We start from the raw sequence: 26,713 nt of genomic DNA on the forward strand, positions 1-26,713 counted from the left end.
CAAATGAAAGTGATGATTCTCAAAGCGAATGAGGAGACTAGATTAGGCTGGTTTATTTCCAGTCATGGATTTTGCCCTTCGTTCGTCTGAATACACTGGTTTGATATTAAACTAACCAGGGCAAATTGTTATGGCATATGATATTTTGTCCCGTTCTGGTGTGCAACGATAATAACATCATCTACGTGTAAGGGTCAAGTTAAAAATTAATTGCTTGAAATACGCCGTAGTATTAAAGGGATCGGAAAAGTTATCTTCTGTGAATTCAGTGTTATATATACTCAGTGGCTCAGCCAAAAAAACTATTTAGTTAGTTATGCAATAATTATCGGGGCAAGCTAGCATTCAAATGTCGCTTCCGATGAGTTTTGCCTATTGTTGTGTTCCGTGTATTTCATTAGTGGCCAACAACGGTTGCTGGACGAAGTCTTTTTTTTCTAACAGAGGTATCCGCAGCGGCATCTACCGAAATATATATTGTCTGGATTAGACAGAAATGACCGGCCTCGTGTAGACGGCAAATTCAATCGAACAAGAGCTACGATCATGGAACTGTCTTAGGAGTTTATCGACGAACGATGAACCACTTACAATCTAGCTAGGGTAGCTTCTTTTCCTTTGTCAATATTAATAGTTAACAGTAATCGTTCAGTGTCATGCGCCATTTACGTCGAACGGTCACATTGAATTTTTATATAACCCAACCCAGATGGAGCCTTTGAGCCTTCAACTGACCCTCGGAACAAGTAATGGAGTAGTCTCGGTAGAAAAACTGTTTGTAGCTTGCACACCGCTCCTTTATGTGTTCAGGCTCCGGGTTGACCTTTCGCTCTTACCGTTGCCCAACACTAGGTGACTCATCCGAACGCAACAATCGCCCCTCTGAGTACTTATATAAAAAGGTATCGACGATTAAAGCCGCACAATTTAATACTTATCCCATTTAATTTCGTAATTAATCCATCAAGTAATACTTGCTTGATGCTATCCTGCAAAAATCTAGCACATGATTGTCCGAACAGTTTAGATTTGACCTGTCAGTCCGGTCACACTTAACTGTACAAATTCTATTTAAAATACACCTCTCTTACAGCAGACGTTGTGTTTCCTTCTAATTTCCCGCCATTGAGTGTTTATAACCAATAGGGTAAGACAAAACGACAAGACGTCTGCACATGAGAGCTTCCCGAACCTGGGGGGTCGTATTCGCCATCGTCTTCCTAAATGGAATACATGCGCTTCCCCTATTGTCAGGTTGAGAATTGTCAGGTTCGCTTTGACTTTAAGGGCGCTCCAATACAAGAGGCAGGAAAAGATGGATTTAAACGATCGACTGATGAAGTTGTTGAAACGATGACTCTATTAGCATTGGCTCTAAGCTAGACAAAACTAGCAGCCATTTAAAGTAGGAAGCGACATTTGAAATGTTCAAGCAGCTCCGGGGGAGAGCCACCTATATATTTTGAAGACTGGAGCAGTGATACGCTTTTCTACCCGTACGCTATCGCGGATATCGCAAAGTTTGGCTCCAACGCAATTTCTCTTATATTCAGCTCCAGTCGACGACGCGGAGACCGATGAAAGGCTGCTAGTTGGGCGGGGGGGGGGAGGGGGTAGCCGAATGCCACGTCCGAAAATTCGACCCAAGCGACAAACGGCGAGTGGAGCGAGTAGGCGGGCGTTGTTTCTGGTGATCTTGGACGAAGAACGTTACGAACAGGCTGCAGAAACACCGACGCGCTGGCTCACATCGAACGCATTCAAAAAATCACTATACCGTGCCAGCCTCGTCCCTCCCCTTCACTCCGGGATCCTGCAACCTTAGCCCATCGTTTTTCGCACCAATAGGATACAAACATGTACTTAAAATAGTACAATGTCGAAGAAAAGTCATGTCATGAGCTGTCAGCAGAACTACCGCTGCTTCATTCACTTATGCCATCAGAACAACGCATTTGCAATACGGCCTTCAGTACCCACGTATTGCATGGGTGTATATGTGCACGTGTGTGTGTGTGTGTGTGTGTATGTGTGAACCTTTTTTTTTGCTTGTGAGAACGAAAAGTAATTGATCGTTTTTTGTGGCCTACGCTAGGGGCATTATTGCGGGCTCTGCTACTATAATTCGAACTATTGCCTTCCGAAATAGCAGTACGCTTTGTCATATATAAATATAAAAAAAAACCCTCTTAGCCTAGAGTGCCTCACAACCTTTTGCCCTGAGTTCTCATTCGAGGCATGTGCAAACTTGGCCATGTAGCCACTTAACCGTCACGTGTGTCCTCGATATATTTTCACAATACAGCACTTTAGTCACTGTCCAATACAGGTATTAGAAAAAGAATATTAAGAATGACTTGTGTCCGATACTAACGCACAAATACGCTGAAGCGCTGTCTCAGACTGCTAAGGTGATCTTGGTCCAAGTCAAACGTGCTCATAGTCCTTATTTAGAACATTATTTTTCATAGTTTTTTTACAGACCGAACCCTGCACGTCCAAACCAACAAACGTAACATACGAACGCAAAACACTAGCACATACGTGAATATCATATTTTGAAAATTAGGACCGTTTATTGAAATGGCGACCCAATAATATATTCGATTTGATAATGGGTTATCCCAAACAGTGTTCCCTTAAAACTTCGACATGACCATGGCCGTTACCACGCAACGGAACTGAAACAATGTCATGACACGTGAAATCGCCAGACTCTTGGTGGTGACCACCACGGCAGCCGTCAACGGCTGCTCAGATGGAGGTACCTTCGCCTGCGTTTTGCGGTCGGTATACACTATTGGCGTCCATATCTATCTACCCGTCCTACGACCTGTCCATCCAGCAGGTTCGAGTAAATTCGTCGAGCGTAGAGGCTAAACTGTATTACCAAATGGGAGACCGCATTGTGATTCAATCCCGTACCGTTCCTGCTACTCTATGGCCGAACGAGAGCTATTCGCGTAGACGGATAGGTTGGGTGAAGTACAGTAAACTTCTGTCTCCCGTCATTTTATCTTGCTGAAGAGAAAGAGCCCGTACCATGAAAAGCTGAAGGGCGAACAAACATACGTCAGCCGCATTCGGACCCCTTCCAGTGAATGAATCAATGTTGATATTCTCTGTGGCCGTCTCTAAGCTCGTTTATAACGCACGATTTCGGGCCAAGCAGTAGCGTACCAAACTGGGCTACAAGTCTAGCTCGGATTCTGTCCTACTCACAAGGTCCAACGGACACCTCATAATAGCAGTAGTAACTGATGCATGAGCCTAATTCTAATTGGTAGCATCACTGACCGCTCCTTCGATAAGTTATTAATCCAATTTACAGAACCTTTTTGACTGGTGGCATTGTGTACCCTGTTATCTAAGCAAAGCGGTGTTATAGGATGTAGCCTGTAGTCAGATTCTATTCGACCGAGTTTCACATGAAATGGCCGAGCCCTAGCAGCTAATGTGCTCCGGCCATTCTGGTGTTAACACGGTCTTCGATCTTGGTTGGCAAAGGAAGCGGTCTACCGGCAGCTTCGTAATTGTGTGGACGTGCCGAGGGGCAGATCCCGCAGCGACAGGCCAGACCTTTTGCATCGTTATCCACTTTGCTATAGAAGCACTAGGAGAGTGTTTGCGAGCTGACTGGCAGATGAACCCATAGCGCCAGCTACACACCGGCCGTCTGTTTCAATACGGATTGACTTTTCCTACGTACCCATCGCTAATACCTATGGCGTACGCGAATATTAGACCCGCACACACAGAGAGATACCTTAGTACAGTGTAGGCTAAACGAACGCGTATTGTACGTTTCGTTAAACCTGAAATGGCGCAGGGTATGCGGGCGGCTTATGGTGGCCTTACGAGGGCTTTTGAATGAGCGTTGAAGGTTCTCAAATAAAATACATATAGCTATTAAGCCGACTGAGTAGCGGGACTGCGCACAAAACAGGTGTGGTCAACCTGTTAAAACAAACCTGTTTGTTGAATTAAAATACATATAAGACTGATAGCTTCATATACGGATTATCAATTATGTTTAGATGATATACGGTAAGGCAACATGTGAAACTTCAACGTAATTGAAGAGAATTGAATAACGTGGCACAGTGCGTATTTTACGTCATTAAATTCAGGGGCTCTTTGCTTGTTTTCTGTTCAACAGAGTTAAGCTTTAAACCAATCGTTTGCTTTTTCAAATGTAATTTACGTTTAAGTTCTATTTTTCACTTGGACCACGAATTGAAAGTTATCTACACAGTAGTTTATAAGTTACAGACGCGCAAATAAAGATTTATACATTTTATTAAAAAAAAAAGACTATATTGACGTCTTTCACTGAGAACTAATTCAACTGGCTATCGTCTCGTGCTAGCCTAAACGACTGGCGAAAATGTTGATTTTTAATTCAAAAAATTTGATCATTCAAACACAAAACGAATGTTTTATTCAAAGACGGAGGTTTATGGTCAGCTCTTTGGTTCCGCGACCAGGGGCTGGCGGAACATACTGGGCTATCTTTTCACTTCCGCCGCAAGTGACCTTTATGGCCCAGAAAACGGTCAATAGTTATGCAACGATGATGTTTTTCATCGACGGTATGTTTCATCATCTCACATTTTCCTTGTGTAGCAATAGCTGTGGTTATACAAGTTGAAAAGTTAGGTTACTGAACCCACCGAACGAGGCCAGATGCTAATTAGACCGCGAGTTGCACAGCACTTTCGGGATGCCGCTGAAGCTAACGAAAATAAGGCTCGAGGCCATCGTGTCTGTCGGCTACTGCCACAACCCAGATGATCAGAGTTTTTATCTTGAAACACTCCTCCATCGGGCAGTCGGTCAGTCAACTGATCCCCCCGAAACGTTTCCATTTATTGGCGCGCTGTCACTACAGCACCTCTAATAGAACGCAAGAAAACCCAGAGGAAGCAAAGCCGAAATTGCAGGTTTTTAGAGGCTTTCTGGCTGCGATTCTAGTTATCTTTACGGTTTTCGCCGGAAAACACTACTCAAGCATATTTCGAGTCTGAATGAGTCCGTTCTACTTCTGCTAAGTACCCTCTGACGCCACCCTAAGAATTCACCTTCAGATTTTCGAATCCTATAGACGGGATAGAGCGGAAACCCATAAGGATAGAAGAATCTGTGGAACAGTATTGCGGCAACGAAGGTGTATAGAGATTACTCAGCTATACATAGAAATTTTTGGAACTCTCAAAGGCCACGGCTATATTCACTCGGACGACCGGCGGGAACCCAAAATTATCCCTCACTATCGAACCGGGGGCACGGGAGGAAATAGAGAGGAAAATTGTCAGTCGAACCTTTAAAGATTAGAGATTTGCACGTTGCGGCTTTAGACAGGTAAATAAGAGACGGAAATACTTGAACAAGTCAACACAGCGCGTTAGAGAAAATAAAGGCTAAGAGATATTTAGTCGACGGTAGAAGCGAACGTACTAGGTAAAATGAATGAAAAAGATGATACCGGTAACATCTGATGTACATTTAATGCTTGTTCAATAAACCTAACCTAACCATAAAAAGGGGATGAATTTATCAAAAAAAAAAGTGAAGAAATGGTACTGATTAGCTCATCTAGGGCTTTAGCTTAGCTAAAGAGATAAAAATCAGCAGACCACACATATCATGGCATTGTCCCGAAGCATCGTTAAGTATCTATAAGTAGGCCAAGTTGGGTGGGCGTTACAGCTAGTGTACCTATTATATCGACTATTACGTATCGATTTAATAGAATAAACACACACAGTCTAATCAGGCCAGTTAATCACTCTAATTAAGGCTATTTATGACTAGATTCTCTAAAGACGCATCAGAGTTATGATAATATGCTATATTCCTCAAAAAGGCGATCCTGCGCTAGCTAGCTTTTGGTTGCAACAGCCCCATTGAGTTTGCTTTTTATCGTTTCCATATGTGCTTATGATATCAACTCGTTTTCTCTCTGGCTGACCAAATCCTCTGGTTTTTTGCACCCTATCCTGCTTTTCCATGGCACGCCTTCTACCATTTGTTGCGGGCTTGCGTAAGTTGACTCTTAAGGGCACCAGAGCTCTGAATAGTTAGAACGACGACAGGTTACAGAAGTTCATCTCTCCCCGATGTTTCTTGTTCCTGTTGTTGCGTTTATTGTATCGTGTTATTGCTCACGTTGTTATTGCCTCTGACAAAAAAGTAGGCTAACACATAGGCGGCGTGTGTATGTTTGCGTGTGAATTACTTAGATATTCATGGTGGATTAACGCTGATGCCGTTGTTTTCTGATTTTAATGATGATCGTGATTTCAGGATCAGCAAGGCGGTAGCAGTTCGGGGCGGCAACATGACGAGACTAATTCGCTGTATGGCACGCCGAAGGAGGAGATGGCGCCCGGCTTGGGCTTCGGCGGAGCGTCGGCGTGCGGCGGAGTCGTGGGTGGTGGCGGGGGTACCCCCCTGGCAGCGGGCCAGGAGGTCAAGGCTTCGTTCATGCGGAACCAACTGGAGGCGCTGTTCCAACCATCCGATAACAAGCTCGCCATGAAGCTCTTCGGCTCCAAAAAGGCGCTCATGAACGAACGCCAGCGCCAAAAGGCGGCCGGACACTGGATCATTCATCCTTGTTCAAATTTTAGGTGCGTACTTTAACTATTATGAGTCACTGTGGCTATAATTACCTGACCAATAGGCACGACATTGATTATCCCCACTAACACACTCGCAGTAGCGGCCACCGCCAGCAAAAGGGGTTTTACAACTGTTGCCATGAGCAATCGTGATCCTCGGTAGCAGTACATTAATAGGCCAACTATCTCCATCAACATGCGCGCTACTGTTTAATATTAGCCTGCTAACTAATTACATTAACATTAATATGACTAACCTGCTAGGCCAGATAGAATTAATCAATGTACTGTCCATAACACGACGCGTCTTAATGTAGACACGTTAGGCTAATGCATTTTATTAAACTCGCAGCTTCTGGACTTCACAGCCTGCCCTGAGGTTGACAATGACTGCGTGACTTCATATCGCCGTGTCGCTTCGACGCCAATTGCTAGTAAAGGGTTTATAGTAAGGAATATTGTTTTACAATTGCTGTCCAGTTCGATTCACGATATGCACATGGGTTTGCTGCTCGCCTAGTATACTTCTATCTAGAAATTCGGGTTTGCCTTACTTTAGCTCTTCACAAGAAATTAAGAACTTTAGAGGAAGTGTCTTGTAGTAGCACATTGACAAACACGCGGTATATAAGTAGACAATAAGCATTCTATTAACCAACGGAAAAACAGCCTTTTTTAATAAATGGCTTTGGAAAACTTATTTGGTAATAGGCATACTGCTAACTTAATATTCTAGCTAGTACTGGAAAACGATCACTTTCACAACGTCTTTGAACTTGTGCTGCCTGAATCAGTTACTCTGCGCCATACTGATATCGACGTCCCAACAGTTACAGACGAGTATTGTAAAAATCATCAGCAAAATACAAAAAATCAGCAACTGTGAAACGGTCCAAATATGTGGTATATTCTTTTAATAATTATGCATTCACTATATATATTCAGTTTTAAAATTCGATGGAAACTCTTCGTAAAATCAATGCATATTCCCTGTTTCTACACGGCTTCCTCGAAGTGTACGATAGAGTGATGTTTGGTGTAACTGTTAATTTATCACAAAATGTACTATTTTCTTCATACTAGAATATAACCGCATCGGTATAATAAAACACCTGACAATGAAGAACGAAAATGTCTGCGACGTTGATTTAGGCCTATTCGGATCCAGTACAGCTTCGTATGGATTACACGTACGGATTGATTATGGATTTGCCCGCGTACGATTAACAGAGAAAAACCGAGTTGCAAATAATTAGTAGTAGTCAAGGTCTTCATATGGCGATACCGATTACTGCGTACGAGACGACGACCAAGATGCTATCGAGCCCTAAACAGACAATGACCCCATGCTCGTGCACTTTCTTTGGGACTTTTTTTACTGGGCCTCACCGAAGAATAGGATTGTGATGTATTTTATACCGGAAGGCGAACGACTGCAATTTAAATCAAATGGGCAATCACATGTGTTTATAATGTTTGGTTCATAATCTATATAAAGCTATTACAAAGAAAGGCCTTTGTGAAACTCATTGTAAAAATTCAGGCCGAATTAGGTTACCCACGTACCCTGCTTGACCCGCAACTCAAAACAAATAGCCCAAACGGCCTAACTTCTCCTAATAGGCCCCTAGGCAAAAAGATTTCTGATGTCTGTTTCTTCACGCCTACAAGTCAGCTTCGCAAACAACTCTCCTAACATCGCTACGCTCGCTAAAACAAACGTTTATGTTTCCTGAAGGTGCAATTTAACTACGAATTCCTTAAACTTCCAGATCATACCCTTAGGCTTAATACAGCAATTTTAAACTTATAATACTAAATAATAATACACTTTTAAACAATTAGAACTATTTACGTTGTTCTTCATGGCCTATGTGGACTACACGCTTATCGCCAATACATCAAGCCGGTCAAAAAGTAATTTTGACAACTTGATAATTTGGACATTTCCGGTCCGCAGCTTGACACGCTGCTTCTTAGCCTTCCATGTACTGTCCACATTTTGACTAGGTCAAACCTCCTCTGCCTTCGTCCTCTACAGTTTATAATACAACTAATATCCGACACTGACTAGTTCGCTACTTCAGTGTCTCCTGAGGGCACTGCCGCTAAAAAAATCCTACCTCCCTAAAAATGGGCAGCAGAAACGAAAAATGATGTCTTACGACAACGTTCGATACAGGAACGGGGTGAAGCCGTCGACCACCTTAGAGGACGCAGTGAGGCCTGAAAGGTATGTTGTGCTATAAGCTTCTGGATAGCAGTGCACTGGCGAACAAAGATTACCACCCTGTTTAACTGGTCAAATAAAATAAAAAAATAGCCCCCAGAGAAAAGAAGGGACCGTGCAAAATGACTTTGCCGTGTGACAAGACTTTTGTTTTCGTGCGGCTTTCGCGATCTGGAACATAGATCGTTGTTTAGACTCTTTTTTTTTAGCGTTCCACGTTATAAGCGCGTGGATTAGTGTGGCGGATAACTACTTTTCGGATTGACGCAACGCGGTCTAGAAAACAAACGGCTGAAATAAAGAAAAGGCAAACATTTAAGGCCAAATATCCATAATTGTTTTGTTGGTGACTAATCTGTTTGTTGTCCGAAGGGTAGTAAAGTCGACACGACTACCAAATAGATTTAACAAGAAAAACAAGTTTTTTTTTTTCCAAAATTAAACAGTTCCTAAACAGACGTGAATAATACGACTGGTGCAATATAAATGCCAATAGTGTCTGTAAGAAATTTCAGATTTTGTAGAAATGTGAAATTCTGCCTTTCATTGTAGCCGACGAATATCTTGATATTTATCGTTCGTCTGTTTTGCAAATCTAATTCATACCAATTGAACCGCTGTCTTCGCCTGGGGTAAGCCGATAAGAAGCTCGGCCCCCGGGGGTGAAAAAGATTTGCGCGAGAAGACCTCAATAGAAATATCCACGTAAATTATAAAAGCCTTCTGCCCAATGCCATCTTAGCGCCTAACGAAATTGTTCGCGGACGTTCCCTAACATCTCTCAAATGTATTTTGATTTGATGAATCGAAAAGCATAAAATTCCATTAGAACTTCCAGAAGTTCCATGATTAAGATGGCTTTGCATACGCTAAACGATTTGGGTAGATTTTAAGTTTTACCAGGTAAAATCGAATTTCGCTATTATCAGATTAATGATAATTTTCATTTTCAAGCATATCTAGTTAATGTTCTCTACTCGTACCGTATTCCTAATTTCGTTAATTTTGGTATTTTCAATTGAACGATTCGTAATCGACCATTAGCCTTGCCACAACGTAATAAATCCGAATACTGATCGCCTTTTGATCAGTCAATTATACCGCACTTATATAATTAAGTTCCCTATATGAATCGAGAACACCCTCAAAAAAAAACTAACAACTGTGCGTGACGATATCTACGAATAATTATGAATTAGTAAAAGACTCTGACCAAGCAAAAATAACAAACGATAAAAAATCCATATACAGAGCTCCGCATCAATGAATCAAGCTATGCTGAAGACTAGCTATTGCATCCAAACAACTGGAAAACAGCTTAGTTTAGACTTTTAGTCGCAGCTTTACAAAGGGCTAAGGTTATTGTGTCAAATCGGCCATACCTTATTCGAGGATACCCCCACGTGTCAATGATTCATACCCTTATACTTGTTCATTTAATACGTTGAAATTTACCAGCTGCACTATATTTATACCTCTTTTAACCATAATCGAACCTTTTATTATTATAGATTTCACACATCATTTGTCGTTTAGTCCTGCATTGTAATCTACCTTGAGCTGTACATATATGCTTAGGCCTAAATTGGTTGGTTTCTATAAAATAAATAAGGTATTCGTGTGCGCCCATGGCGCTGTGGAGTATCAAGAGGCAAAGTACTTACTATTAGAGAGAATCTGGAGTCAAGCAAAAGAAAAGCATTGAGCCTAATGGCGGATAGTGCTTTCGGCCGGATCAAGTCTGATCGTAGACGCTGGCCCATGGGGTGTCTAATCTTGGTTGTTGAGTCAATTACTTGAACCTCCTCAGAAAAATTAAGGCAAAATAAAAAACAGTTTAATAAACCTATGCCCGTGACCGGAAAGGACGACCGGACCAATGGCAGAGAACTCAAAGGAGAGAGAGAAGATCCGATTTTTTTTTACACGCTAACATAGTATACTAGAAGGTAACGATATAGGCGTATATGCGATATTCAATGATTTATAGGGACTCACCTTTGCAAAGCAGAATTAGAATTTTATACGTGCTATGCATGACTTAAGGTATCGAATTTATCCGAAATAGTTTCAGCGATAACACATACACTCATGCTAATGAGCTCGAGTGCCTATATCACAATCATCCTTGCACTCTTTTAAGGCGAGGCTACCTAAATCTGGACAGGCCCAAATGACCGTTTTAAGGGAATTGTATTTAGCCAACTGGGCAGTAAAGACCAAGCTATTCTGGGACTATATGTGGTTGTTTCGAGCGCCAACTCGATTCAAAGTATATTACATCAACTATATACGAAATACTGGAACTCGCTATTTTCTGACTAATACGATAAACCATCGAGCCAATACATCTGTATAAAGTGGTACGACAAACCACAAGTCTGAAGTTTAATCTTATGCATTTGCGACCACAGTAAGTTTAATAGTGCAAATGGAACAAGTTTGCTTATTGAAACTTCCGATAATATCACGCAATGTCATAGCAGGCATGACGTAGAGCGATCATTAGCTTTTTCTCGTCGTTTACCGACTAAACGTGAACGAGTCAAAAATAGGCAAGCTACTTGGTTGTTATTGGAGATCAATGCGTCGTAAGCCACGCTAGAAATAGCTTAGGATCGGAGAATTTGCCATTAGAGAATAAATGTATATAAATCTACACACTTAACATGAGTTATATGCAAAATATGAGATATAAGACGCAGCTGAGGTTCGACTGACTACAAAATAGGCTCAAAGGAAATTGCTGTTCGGAGATGCCTCAGAAAGGTATGAAGGAATCAGGAAAGGACATGTTTAAAGAAGTGTAGTCACGCCCCCAAGGTAAATTGAAGTTCGGTCGATAGGCGGGGCTCGCCTTTTAAATGTGCAACGTAATAATCTACTCTTTTTGGCAATTAAGCACAGAGATATAAAGAGCTCAACGATATCCCGTCCCTATAGAAATGAAGGAGTGAAATAATAAAGCGAAATGAGACAAAAGCCGCGGAATTATTAGAATATGTAAGATATATATAAGGATTAGTAAATGTGCATACATTGCATATGCATATTTACTAATAATTGCTACATGCTTGTGCTTAATGCATGGAAGAATATGTCTTTAAGGGCCTTCGGCCAAGCTGTGCAGTGTAATAAAATGGCTGTACGATAGCTCTCTTATCTCTTTGACTAGATTCTCAATTATTGCCAACTGTACCTCATAAGGAAATACATGTTATTGAGGGTCGTGAGGCGTTCACTTTTATTATCGGATCAGGGCTCACAGCCTAGATAAGCCAAGAGCGGACGGCAGGTGTAAGTATTCCTAATAATCCCTATAATTCCCAGAACATGATTAGTTTTGAATAGGGCAGGTAAGTGTATTTAGCTGTCTTCCTGCAGTTTCATTCTTCGTGTGAGTAGAAAAAGAGTCCGCAGAAATCTTCTTTGGAAGGAACGATAACGGCAAAGGCCTGCACTAATTTCCTAACATATGCGCACGCATAGCAAATGGCTGAGACAAACGATTCGAACGATAATACATCGTAGTGATTTTTTGCTGAAATTAATATCTAACATATGAAAGCAATGCTACTGAAGTTCTTCGTTGATAGTAGAGAGACAATGCGGCGAGTTAGCGGTCCCAGCGGTTTCAGATAGTTAATAAACCAGATAACATAGAAATGGCGACAATGTAGTGTCATAATGTAGAAATCTGCAGCTTACGACTGAACCGAAGTCATAAAAAACGGGAACACTTGAAAGTTTAAAAGTCAATATGTAGCAGAATAAACTGTAGGTAAATAAGCCGATCGATGACGAATAATAGGAGCGGCCTAAAATCACATATCATAGTGTGTTTATCGGTTGAAATAATGATTACGAAGTATGTTAAAAATAAGTTGGCTATGTCCTTAAATAACTAGTGATCGATTCTAACGGGCGTTTACCATCCTTTAAAATAGATCGAGCTCACGTCTTGATCAAGCGCGTTTGCCGTACGACTCTTCGAACGCTTCATCTTATCTATTCGATCTGACCACTTCTTGGTTTAGGCAAGCCTAATGCGCGTCTCTGGAAAATTCGCTAACTAGGTTATGTTACATAGACCAAAATTGACGAATTGTGACCTAGAGCTTCCGTCCTTTTCATCGAATCGTAATTGTAGATAGTTATCGTACCAGAAACGGCCCCATGATGGGGACGGACTACGCGTCAGCCGAAAGGAGCAACGGAGCCACCTACTTACCTACCTATCTATTTAGGGCCTCTACCTGCAGAAGCAACGCAAAGAAGGTTTCGACAAAAATTTTGCTTTCACCGGCTGCGTGGTTGTTCTTCTCGTCCGAAGCTGTGCTACGTCGCTCGTTTAAGTATGCGACTACTCTGCATGGTTGCCTTCCTACATCTATAGCGTTTTCTGTAGAACAGCCCGCTGCAGCTTCAGCTCGCACGCTAACGTCTCTCTCATTGCCCGAGGCTACTATATCTTGTCGTGGTAGGATCCCCGTTGTTTACCCCGTTACTGAAGCTCACAGAACGTCGGTAGAAAAAGCAACAATAGAGACCATTTTTTTGAGGGGAGGCGCCATAAGGCTGGGGGGTGCTAGAACGGATACAGAAAGATTCGGGATGCGGTAGCGCTGAAGTGTGAGCATGTGATACAAGGATGAATGTAAATGAAAGGTAGTAAACCACGGCCAACGGCAGGACGGACAACGCAGGTGACGATGTGAGGTGAGAGGAAAAGTAGGTAAGATGAGCAAATTTGGGACTGACCATCCTTGGAGCTGAGCGTTGGAAGACGACAGCGTTGAGCTCTGATTAGCCTTTCTCGAAATCTTTGCTTTTTCGTACCGGCCAGACTGGTGTAAGGGCAGTTACCACCAACGATGGTAAAAATGCCTGGACATTCCATAATATGGTCCTGTTCATTGCCTCCCCAGCTGTCCTGTACTGTCCTTGTTATTGTTGTCGTTACGACCAGTCGAACCAGGCAGCTAGTTCCTGAGTTCGCCAGGTATTTTTACAAAACAATTCGTTATACGTTACGTCATACTCGTTGCCATTTTTCTATGCTAAAAGCTGGATTCGAATAAAGCTATAGAACTACGACGATTGAACCCGAAAACAAATACAACTACTAAAAACTAGAAAATATTCGTGTTCTTATTGTTCCCGCATTCAACCTCCGACGATTGAACAGGTATTATACAGAACTTATTGAAAGGCATTCCACTGGACGCGCCTTAAGAGCTATTTATATCTGCAGTACCGGTTATTGTTGTACGAAATGGCATGTTGCCAGGACGACAAGCGTCTTGCCCGTATTAGTTTAGTTGGACGTCAAAAATGCCAATTTAAAGGAGATGAACCCCTTTTAAAAGATCGGAGCTACTTAAAACAGATACGGTGTAAAGCCTATGAATCAAATCAAAGATCTGCGATAAATGTTTCGCTAATGCCTTACGGCTGTTTCTGCCTTTTAGCTTCGCTAGCAGCCCTACGCGTTGCTAAATATTGATTAGCAAAATAAATAGACTATATTTCTAGTGTCATTCATAGATGACATATTAAACTATACAGATATACAACCCCTCTACTTCGTGTTATATATGTATATCATACTGTCCTGTGTTCAGTGGACATCTTTTGTAAAACCAAGCTTATAAACTTGAAGTTCGGCGGGGGCGGGGGAAGTTAAGGAACATATGTCTTATTGCGAGACTTGAACCAGCGGCTCTCAGTCTATATTTTAATTTATATGCACCCGACAATAATACAGCCCGATAAAAGCCTTCAGGTCGCGATAGTACGCCAAAATGTAAAGTGTCGCAATGTGAAATCTCCTGCTCGGGACAATTATATACGATCGTCGGATGAACACTTTCACGCCCGATGTGGGAGTAAATGGTTCGCAAAATATGCGCCACATGGGGAAAATTGCACATTATTCTCGCCAAAACATAGGGTTGAATGGGCATTTGAGATTAGCGACTCTGGTTAGTTGGTTCGCTGGTTACCGCCTTCGCTTATCTCCTGCTCAATTCAAGCATGAACCCAGCAGGAATTCTATGAGCCAGCGCACTGATTCGTTTCAAACGAGAAACTTGCAAATCTGAATTGGTCATTGGTTTTGATTGTCATCCCAGGGTAGCGGCGGCGCCCCCAAGTCTTTCTAGTAGCTCCCTTCATAGGGGACCACTCAACCCTCTTCGTTTACTCGCGTAGAACGCCTGTAGTATTCGCTTGCTTCATTGGAAATCGCGCTCGTTCAGTCAGATGATTCATGGTTCGCTATCTGTGGTAATGCACTGGATGATACACCGAAACGCCGATGGGATTGACCTTGAGAATCGCAGATAACATTGGCCACTGGTGTAATCGCGGGCACGCGTATACCAATACGCCGTCGGTACTTGGTGTTGGACTGCGTACCGTTTACTGTATAGTAAGCTTCTAACAGTTACGTACTCGCCAAAGCCATTTGCTACATAGAGAATATCTTTTAAGTAAAATGCAGCGTCGATTGTTTGATGACGTAATTTTTTTCATCTCGCTCATTATTTGAACGGCATGATCATTCAGAAGATCAGGCCAAAACATTTTCGGTCGCGGATATATATCAAAACGAAGTCCGTTCTACTCTCGAGAACGACCGTTTTCTTCAGCACGTCAGACAAAAAATCATAGAAGTTAAAAAGGTCTGGCTTTTTTCAAGAGTCTGCAGTTAGTTCTAACTAAGCCACGGCCAAATTTACGTCGCGACGGACCTTTGCATTGCTCACCGCTCTGTTTTACGTGATTTCTTATTAGCGGTTGATTACTTGTCAGGCAGCTAGTTAAAATAGGCGTCAAGCTTTGTCAAACTTAGGTCTAAGCACCTCTAGCATGAAGCCAGCTTGCCACTTCTATTATAGGTTCTACTTTAATCTGATATGAACGAAAAATGTAGCAGCACAGACAGCATGTATAAACTTGGTTACCTAACACCCTGGGGGTAAGTAGAATGGTCTTTCGTGGTAAGATAAGTCTTTGGCTGGCATAGGAATGACTGTATGGAGAGTTCGCAAATTATCGATCAACTTATGTTGATTGCTCCAAACTTCAAGTATTTGTCCAACTTAAATATCATCATCTAGTTCGTACCCAATAGTAATATATTTAAAGCAGTACAGTCCCGAGCGGTAGATGAAAATTTGTAATACGGAGGTCAAAGGATGCTAATTACCTTAGGATATCTTATTACTCAACTAAGCCTACAATTGATAAGTTATATTTGCTGAGTTTTTTCAAGCTCTTGGTGATGGCCTACCGGAAAGTTGTGCTGCATGCTTGGCTAACTGATTGTTTCTATTCGGCATCAGATGTAATCCTGCGCTATTGAATCTCAGGGTGAACCACAGCCTGAGTCCAAAATACCCGAGGGAACCCATTGGCTTTCCTAGACAACGAATCGGCGGGAAAAGTTTTGCCGCAGTATAGAAAACGAAATGCAGAGGCCGGAATTCCGCGATATAAACACACCGATTTCCCATGTCTTTCTCAGGCACTCTGAAAGAAAAAAAATACGTTACGATCTTGAGGCTTCTAGCCTTTTCTAAGGTAAACCGCTGCTGACGGTGATAATACTTGCTCACAACGGAAAGCGTTTCAGATATTTTTATTATATGTAAGCATAGAGATGCAAATGCAGACTGTATAAATTTAAATTCGATCTTTAAAGTCTAATTGATTTAACATCGTTCGCTTGCCTATCGTCGTTTTTTGGGCCCCAGGTTAACAACCGTAGAGTATCGCAGATATTAGTGCTGTTTAATCTGCGGCTGCAGGAATTGAAATATATTCAAACAACAAACAACTAGTCGCAATAGTAATATTGCGGAGTTTAAGCTCAAACAAACTAGGTAGGCCGACTCAGCTCCCTTGCTGCAAGTCCAAGTAGGAAGGACCTGTGCAGAATGACTGTACTGATTCATGCAGCTACGGACAGCATTGACGAAGACAAATTCATAGTTTTTAACATTCAATTCATGGGCACCTTTAGAGCTGGGTATGTTGAATATTTCAAAGCTCATGTCAGGAAGTGCATTGCTTTAGAAAACACGAGAATCTATAATTTATACCTCAATGTTGAGGGTTTTAAGCCTGACGCTACCGTTAAACGCTGTTTTCGATGGCTGGCACCAGCTTGAAGCCGAGTGTACTCATGCCTGGTTTTGGACGTAGATCAGCACGTGTGTATAATTTTAGTAAGCGAACACATGGCCACTTTATTATCATCAGTGTGCCGGTTACGAGATCTTGTCAATCCATTCGTTGCAAATAAAAGTTAATTATCAATTGTGGAAGAAAGTAACTTATAAATATGTAAATTGAGGATAGAGACTAAAGGAAGCTTCTATGTAGCGCAGTTAAAGTTTTCCTTCTACTGTCGTATCCTATCCTCGCTTATGAAAACAGCTCATAAAAGAGTTTTTCGTGCAGGCTTCAGTCGCGTTTTAGGGCCACCATATTGTAGCCTTATAATGTTTGGCGCCGCGAAACTCAACTTCCGTTTTTGGCTCTGTGTTTCAGTACAAAAGCGTCAGTTGATTCTACTTTGGTCCACGTCTGATCGCGCGATTCGACTGCGGATTAAGCTTGTGGCTGGAGAGTGTGTTGCGAAGAACGGCGGTAATAGTCCATTCTTCCTCACTTCTCCCTCAGTGAAGGTTTTCATTCGTTAACATTATCTTGTTACCTTCCGACAGGCGTTTCCCTGCAATCGCCATACGTTAGTCATAAGCCTTCGCTGCTACTACTGCTGTTGTTGCCGCCGCGTCTACTGTGCCGGGAACTCAGTTAGTACGATGTGTAGAGGACCGGCTTGTCAGCCATCATCTCACTCCGCACTTTATATGTGCAACGTTCCCCTGATCAGACTCCAGCAGGCCCTTCCAACGCTGCGCTTGTCGACCACTACTCGGTTACAAACCAAATACATGTGTGTGATACAAAAAAGCCTGCCCAAACGCTTGCCTGAGTAGAACCCGTCTGTCGGATATGCCGATGCGAAATGAGTCTAGTCCCGATGGTGTCAGAGATAACAATAACCAGGCGGCGACACTGCCGCCTGACATACCATACCTCAGCCTCCAATACCGCTTTCTAAAAGAGAATCCACTTGAGCCTTTCCAAGAAATTGGTAAAAGCCGCATATGGAAAGTAGGGCGCTTTGATTTAGCAGTGGTATCGGCTAATCAACATCTCCGTCAACTGACTTTCACGATAAAATAGCCAGTGAAGTTAGCTAGAGAGAACGGGTATAACCATTTGTCGAGAGGGCGCGTTGGTGTTGACAAGAGCGATGTAACAAGGCAAAGTTGGCAAATGAGGAGCATTTTGGGAAAATCTGTGAGAAAATAGATCTACAGAAAAGCATAGTGCTGCATGAAGAGTTAGCCTACAGGGCGTAGAATCTCTTGTCTTCGATGGGAGAAATTCTAAAAGATACGATAGAAGGTCGATCGATACAAATCGATATTGAAGCACATCTGAAATCTAAGTTTTTTTTGCATGTTTATGCAATCTGAAAAATGAATTCTTCCAATGAACGCAAGTTTTACCTCAATTATAGGTCTCTTTATTCCACAGATTTATATGTACCATGAGCTGTTTAAGGTTCACATAAGAGAGCTAACATATTCAGGCTCACGACGAAAACATTCGTTGGCTGAAAATGTCTGTTGTAGTGCCTGAGTGTGTTTTGTAATCCGTCTGAACAATCATAACCCCTTTGTTAGAAAATCCGTTACCGCCTATGTAACTTATGCAACCTTAGCTCGTACGTAACTTGACGAGTGCACAAGGACGCTGTTCGAATTCAAGGCGTGAGTGAGCGTTGCATTGTGCTGGAACGGTTGAATAGAATTTGCCAATCAATGCATTGGTTATAGCATTTGACAATGAGCTGAAGTGAGCCAAATACTACATGAATATGTTTGTTTCGTACCTTTACTATCTCGTAAAGTGGAAAAGATAGTGGGATCTTTTGAAGGGAATAAGGCAGCTCTGTGTGTAGAATACCGGTATAGTCTTGGTTATATAATTTCGAGGCTACAAGCAAAGGGTGAATGAAGTCGTAAAGGAAATCCGTAACGAAGCAATCATACGTCCCAGGCTCTCTGATCTGTTCACTCGACTATCTACCCAGGCTTCCTTAAGGACGAAACTTCGTTTAGGCTCTAGATTTCTTTTCCACTGAAAATGGTGTCTGTGGAGGTTGCGATGACTGCCATCAAAGATCGATGCGAATTCATGCATAGCAATCTATTGTGCAAAAGTTTTTGTGTGACATCTTCAAAAAGAAATTAAATTAGCAGATCGAATACTGCTACTGCTCAAATAACAGTAACTTCATTGCCGGACTATATATACGAGCTACGAGAAACGTTCATAAACAAGATTTTCCTACTACATGATATGATGTGATGCTTTAGTGTTTACGCGTACACTCTATAGGAATTGTGGGGAAATCGACCGCCAACTATTTTCCCACAACCGGAAAACGCAGTGGGAAATTGTAGAAATTTTGTGGAACGTTCACGTTTTTCAGCGCGAGAAATCCGTGCAGAATATATATTTGAATTATTAACATAGCTAGTCGTCCCTATGAGCTATTTATACAGATTGTTTTGATTATTTCTGTTTCGTCGCAGATTCTACTGGGACTTGTGCATGCTGACGTTACTCGTGGCAAACCTGATCGTGCTTCCTGTGGCCATCTCGTTTTTTAACGACGATCTATCTGCGCGGTGGATAGCGTTCAACTGCTTATCGGACACAATCTTCCTCTTAGATATCGTTGTTAACTTCCGCACGGGCATCATGAATCAGGACAACTCGGAACAAGTAAGTGACGGAAACAAATTTCTTTACTTTTCCAAATCCTCTGCCATGTTCCCTTTTCAAAAATAAGTTAGCTAATGTTTATTTTCTTATACGTTTAGTCGTCACCGACCGCTTAGACGACAGCTAGCTACGCATTTCGATATCGTCCTTGAACGTGTTATACGCGCTTAGTAACTAGCTCGAACAAAGAATATAACAAATCGATGATTGAAACTGACTTCAGTCTTTGTGTTATTGCATGTACTTGAAGCAAGCCCGAGCAAAGATGTTGATTCTCTGTTGTTTACATTGAAGTGGATATGTCAACTAATAATAATAGTGACGGCTAAGAAAGAGCGATACGGAAATGGTCGATTAGAAACGCCACGGCGCTCTGCAAAAAGAAACAATACTTTCAACGATGTTTTGCTAATATACGAATTGTTGTATGTATGTACTAAAGACGATCACGGTACGGTGTTTGAATGTCGCTAAGGGCAAATATTTCGCTCGATTTTACAGTCTGTCCTGGCACACCTAAGAGGCATCTGCACACATCACGGCTAGACACCCGCTCACCTTCAATCCAACCGAATTTCTGAGTTGACCCTATGCGCCGAATCGACATTATATAGCGGTTACCTTATTGTATAAGGTTTTGTCCATATATTATGTCAGAGCGAAGCACCCGTGATGATAACAGCAATAAAGCTGTGTTCCGATTTCTTGAAAGTTTTGTTCCCTGCATACTAGCCGGGCACAGGACTATTGATCTGCGTTATGGGTTGAAGTGAACTTCTCGATTTTTGACGACTTTAAGCTCATCTATTTTATGGTGGGTCGATACACATTATCGAGGCGACCAAGTTGAGCTAGCTAATCGATCTCTGCGCTGCTTCCGCTCAGAACCTGAGAGCGTACATAAGAGAATGTCGTTATCCATATACGTACGATATTGTAAACTGGCATTTTAGACCCGGAATAATATAGGGCATGCACTTACTGGCATATGCTGATTATGTTGTCTACGATACTAGAGCGCATGCTGTTGTTAGGGTTATATCATACAAATAAAAAGAAAAAAACACCAAAAATTAGAATTGTCGAAAGGAACCGCCTTTTGAATAATATCACCGTCATACCTTTAAGCCTTAGTTCAAATAACATCAAAGGTTAACGGACTTTTTACAGAGCATGGAGAGTGATTAAAATTAAACCTACGAACACCTGTTTCTGCCATATTCGACCGATCGTTGAAAACAATTATTGTTCTCTGTAAATAAACAAGGATTTTCAACGGCTTAAAGTTAAATAGCCATATGGTAGCATTTCAATATATGAACTAGTACAAAACACTTGAAAACAATTCAATTGATCGGTACTGGCAGATCCAGTGATTAACACTGAATCGTGTGTTCACCGTGCATGGAGCACGCCAAGCACGCGCTGCTCCCGTAGCTTCTTACATCTTCATCCTCTATCCCTACTTCATCTAAATTAGTTTTAGGTATTTTTGCAGGTAAATAGGTTGATTACGTGGAATCCTACGCTAGGGCATATCGGTAGAGGCAAACTATCAGGTCATGTTGTATCAACATTGTCCCCTTATCGCTATTTTGTTGAAACAAGTCTATACATGACAGTACAGAAGTGATAACTTAACTACTTAGTGATCGATTAATGACACCGCGCGTCTTGTACCAGGTGATTCTCGAACCGAAGGAGATCGCACACCATTACATCCGGTCGTGGTTTTTCTTAGATCTGGTCTCCTCGATTCCTCTCGACTACATCTTTCTCATATTCATCCAGGACTACCAGGACGTTAACACCTATCTGCAGGCAGGGCGTGCGTTGAGAATACTCCGCTTTGCCAAAATGTTGAGCCTTCTTCGACTACTGCGCCTCTCCAGATTGGTCCGATATGTTAACCAGTGGGAGGAGGTTTGTCCAAAGTACACCGCTTAAGGTCATCCTTAATATATTTCGTATGCGATGGTAAAATTACAATAAAAGAAAAAAGCTAAATATGGTTCGGCCTGCTCTGGTTAGGATAATACCGCTTAATGCATGCGTGCTTTATTAATTATTCCAACAACTTCAAATTGTTGCTGCAGCGTTTCAATAAATAAATAGAAGATGATTGATTTATTGTTCGAAAACACACAGTGGGAAAGTTCTGTGGTTTACGTATTCGGACGTACTTGAATATTCAGCTCAGCCCTTTCCAGCAGTGGCATTCTCGCAACATATATAGGTGTTTGTGTTGTTGGGCCTAGGTTCCCAAGAACGGGTTAACCTATTGCAAACGGTTACCATTAAAGAATATAGTAATCGAATATAGCTATAAAAGTGCGCCCTCACGTTTTCCCCTTTAGGTATACTTCCTCAACATGGCGTCAGTGTTCATGAAAATCATCAACCTCATCTGTATGATGCTATTAATCGGCCACTGGAGTGGGTGCCTTCAGTTCCTCGTACCGATGCTGCAAGGGTTCCCAAATAACTCTTGGGTCACAATCAACGACCTAGCCAAGAAAGATTGGTTTGAACAATACTCGTGGGCCCTATTTAAGGCCATGTCGCATATGCTGTGTATAGGTAAGTATAACTGATAAATAAGTAGTACTATACATCTTTGTGTTATAATGCTAAGTCATACCTATTATTTACTGCAAACAACAGGTCCTTTTCTAAAAGGACCGATTTTGCAGTTGCTTCCCTTTCAAAATTCAACTTGGCTAGTTAATGTAACTGAAAAATGCCGAGTATTTTGTGAATGATATGTACTACAAGTACGGAAAGCATGTACAACAATACGACACAATGACAAGCAGAAATTTATTTTATTACGATAACAGAGGATACGATATATACTAAGCATTGATATAAACAATGAATAATTTCGAGTCATAACTAAACTTTAGTAAGATATTATATCTTTTTAAGGTAAAAAATTGATATTTACGTTTGGCAGTTAGTTTATTTAATTTATGTAACAAAATATCCTAGCTCATTTGTACGTAATATAATAGCTTTCCACAAACGTTAGACCTTGGACCAATACGTTTTTTCTTTGGACATGAGTTGCGGTGCTTACGTTATGAGACGCGCCCGCTTTGATGAACCTTCTAAGCTTTATATGGTGTCGTTAAATCTTTCATTGGCTCTCCGGAGGGCTGGCATACATGCCACGGATCGACTTATTCATCATATACGTATACATAAGCGTCATTCTCAATCGACGATGTCAACTCCCACTCCAACTTCTTTTATATGTCTCAATCGAATTAACTGCCGGCGCCATTTGGATTCGTCCTTAAATAAGCTTTAGTTGCCATACATTATATATATATATATATATATATATATATATATATATATATATATATCTTAATAATTCATTTTCATGAGAAAGACAACACTATTGTCAAGAAGATTCCAGTTTACTAAGTAAACGGATTAATTATATTTGTTATGCAATTCTTATACACTGTCACTGGCATCTATACGGGTTCTATCAGCTAGATGGTTTAAACCGAACTTCCAAATGCTGTGCTTCAGCTCGACGGGCTCGCAAAGTCTTCGTAGTACGTGTCATGTGTCGGCCGAAAAGATGGCAATCTCTCCATTAAGAGAAAAGACCAAGCAGAATATGCTACATTCAGATCGGCAACGACGGAGAAAATGCTTCTACTCGTATTCTCGGACTAAGGGCCAAGTTGACATAAAGTAAGCACCGTCATTTCGTGCAACGGACTAGAGCATCTTCTGTGACCGTGTAAAGTCCAAACTAATAAAATGGAATAAAAAGTAAATATACATATACATACCACCAATACGTGATAGCAGCCCGCGATGTACAGCCAATCTATACGAAACCGCAATATGCTTCAGCCCATCAACATATCTCGTGGGAAAGGATCCGAGGATGTGACTCTGTCTACCGTAGACTTAACGCAATCACGTTTATTCATTGTAACATAGCTAAGACGCTATTGATACTCTCACAGTTAGCCGCTATTTCAGCACAGTGGATCTGATCAACAAACAATAGCAGATTAGCGTACGTCTTCACGATTGAGGTACTTAGGTAAGGCCTCTAGTAGTTTGAGCTCATGCTTTTTGGTCTCGTGAATGCACTCGCTTTTCTCAAAGCAAATTTAATTATAGTTTGATCTAGCGACTTCAACACTCATGTAACACACCGTAACGAGATGCCATTGGCCATCGACTCTGGCGAATTTCCATTGATAATCAAGAAATGGTCCTTTGCGATTCAAACAATAGTGTATTTCAACTACTAGACGGCTACAGCTTTTAGAGCTTCTCCAGACTCTGAGAAGATTCAGATAGTGCAAACCCTACCCACCGTAGCGATGATCAGGGAGCTTGTCAGGTCCTGCCTCCTACCGCCAAGATTAGGCGTGGATTAAAAATCCAATTTTTACCTTAGCGAGCACTAAACACTATATCATCAATCGATCTACCAGTGATTTCAATAGCATTTGGCCCGCTCGGTGTTATTTCCGCCAGAATTGGAGATAATAATGCAAACGGACGCCAGTGAAACAGAACTAAAGGCGATACAGATCCACATCACAAAAAGGAGCGCGGAATGTTGTAACGTATGCACGTAAGGGACACCATCAATGCTAACGAGAACTCCTTGTCACGACGGACCGCTAGTGATATACGGGAGGCTCGACCAAGCGACGGTGCGGAGAACACATTGAAAGGGCCCTCAATTGCTTACGATAATCTCAAGGCCTGATGGGAGAAGCTCATTTTTCAGTGTACGGGTTCAATGCTGGTATCACATGCTAGGTCAAGGGGGCAAGAACACTGCTCCTGATCCCCCTACCCCAGGTCGAAGAGACGATCACCCTTGCCACTCCTAGGCATAGCAGAGTTTCTCGGTCTCATGAAAAACGTTGAAACTTGTAAGAGCGTGTTTCTTATCTGAAGCGGAGTCGGATCGCGAGTTCGAGAGGTGGTAGTTCTGTACGAGATTGGCCGACAGCACAACTGAAAGGGCGCGATATTTTTCATTCAGCACCGACTCCAAACCACCCTTTGGAGAAGGCTATCTGGACTTCATAGGTCCGTTGAGAGATGTAAAGTTCTTATGTTTAGATAATAAATGATTATTCTTATCGCTTTGTTTATCTCTCGTAAGTTTAGAAAGCGACATCTGGTGTTGTGCGCATACTTTCGAGTGCTTCTTCGGGGGCTTCGTAGGTGTCGTCTTGAACAACGCGACCTGTGTCATAGCGCGCGCAGTGACGGATTGCTCAGCTCGAAATGACGCCGGGACATTTGAACGTATTCGTTTGGTCGAAGAGTCGAGTAGTCTCACATATACTGTCTGTTAGCCAAGGGTGGAGGTTCGTTCCAGAAGGTGGTATAGGGACCCTGAAGAGAGAAAAACAGAAGATGAAAGCACGGTTTGAATGGGGAAAGCCCGTCGCGTAAAAGTTTGACGTCGACACGGGTGTGCTGCTAGGGGTACAGAGAATGACGTTAGGGTCTTTCAAAAAGTTCAATCGTTACTATTACGAGCTTTTCACTATCGTAGCAAAGTAACGCCACGCAGCTATGAAACGGCTAAAACATAAGGATGTCAACTAATTTTTAATATACAAGAAAAATAGACGTTTGATTAGAATGATTCTCAGGTCATGCAGCTGAATATAAAATACTCGTAGCTGCTTTCGACGACCCAAATCAATGCGGTCCACATCGATATGTACGAAGAGACCAAGTAAATCGCGGTGAACCGGTTATCGTTTTGTGACTGACACCAACATATGAAGAAATACACGCAAATAGAAATAACATGAACATGATAATTTATATTGTCTTAAGAGCAGATTGTTGGTCACGCTGCTCAGTCGCTTTATTGTATTGGGAAGTGACATATTTCAAATAAGCATTTGGTGCGTCCTGAAACAGCCAGCAACGAGAGATTAGAACATTTTGAACTGTCTAAGTACATCTCTGTTTGTGGCTGTATTGATATACGTATTTTGGTCCCTGATACTAAAGACCACTCATTGACTTCTCAGTTTCTATTTAGTATATCGGAAGTGCTATCTATATACTTTCATCTAAAAGGCTCCGAGGATTTCACCTATGCACTTCCTTCGGACTTCCCATTCCATATTTTATTATAACGTTATTTACTGTCCTGTACCCTTTTAACAAATCTAAAGAAGACCAACAGCAGTTAGCTTTATCAGCAATGGAGCTGCTTTATCAGCAGCATTTCATGTCAAAATGACCCTAACATGAATTTCACTTTCATCACCCCGCCTGCAGTCGTGTTGAACGCAATGACTATATAGAATAAAGCCCTCTCGTGTTTCCCAAGACACAGCGGTGCCATCAATAGCTTGCTCACCCGCTGTGTTCTATTTCCTCGCAAGCATTTAGCCATTTTTTTGTTCTAACAGTCTGATATCTTACAGCTGGTAACTGTTCCATGTTGTTTCATGGGAGACAAATGGTTAAATACCGCTGCGAGAGAAGGACGCTTGACTTTGCGAGCGGGTGACTCTGTTCAACAGATAAATAAAAGAACTCTATTTAGATTGCATTGTCTTTCAATGCTTCTTGTCAGTGCGGCTCTCAGAAAGGCCGACGCGGGAAAGTAATGCAGAAACACTCAAAGCCCGAACCGTTCAGGTCAAGGAGGATGAATGCCTCTGCTGTTTTAATAAACGGAGCATTGAATAAACTGGCGGCTAGCATTGATTGGTATGGTTGATTTATACCACGACCTCTTCATAACAGCTGCATGGTGCATCGTATCAATTAAAGTCACTATAATCATTTCACTGGGATGTTAATATATAGGTAACGTTGTTAGTTTACTCAGGCGGGGTCAAAAAGGTCTAGACACGAACGCCGTTCCAGTTTTTTCAGAAACGACGGATTACCGATACATAGGGTGTTGTTCAGGCCAACAATATCGAAAAGACCAAATCTAAACGAGGCTTGGTAA

General features: G+C 41.8%; 1 protein-coding gene across 50 annotated transcripts in view; it reads left to right on the top strand.

Annotated features, from left to right (window-relative positions):
- LOC111250825 (uncharacterized) overlaps positions 1-26,713 on the top strand; it is a 135,137-nt gene that overhangs the window by 90,591 nt on the left and 17,833 nt on the right. For all 50 annotated transcript variants that reach the window (XM_086989886.1, XM_086989901.1, XM_086989907.1 and 47 more), the window contains exons 3-6: positions 6,307-6,632; positions 19,536-19,728; positions 21,412-21,651; positions 22,086-22,308. In XM_086989886.1, coding sequence (XP_086846012.1) covers positions 6,307-6,632; positions 19,536-19,728; positions 21,412-21,651; positions 22,086-22,308 — 982 coding nt within the window. The remainder of the gene's footprint in view (positions 1-6,306; positions 6,633-19,535; positions 19,729-21,411; positions 21,652-22,085; positions 22,309-26,713) is intronic.

Source organism: Varroa destructor, unplaced genomic scaffold (assembly GCF_002443255.2).
Source record: "Varroa destructor unplaced genomic scaffold, Vdes_3.0 BEIS01000005.1, whole genome shotgun sequence".
In the NCBI taxonomy this organism is placed as follows: domain Eukaryota; kingdom Metazoa; phylum Arthropoda; class Arachnida; order Mesostigmata; family Varroidae; genus Varroa; species Varroa destructor.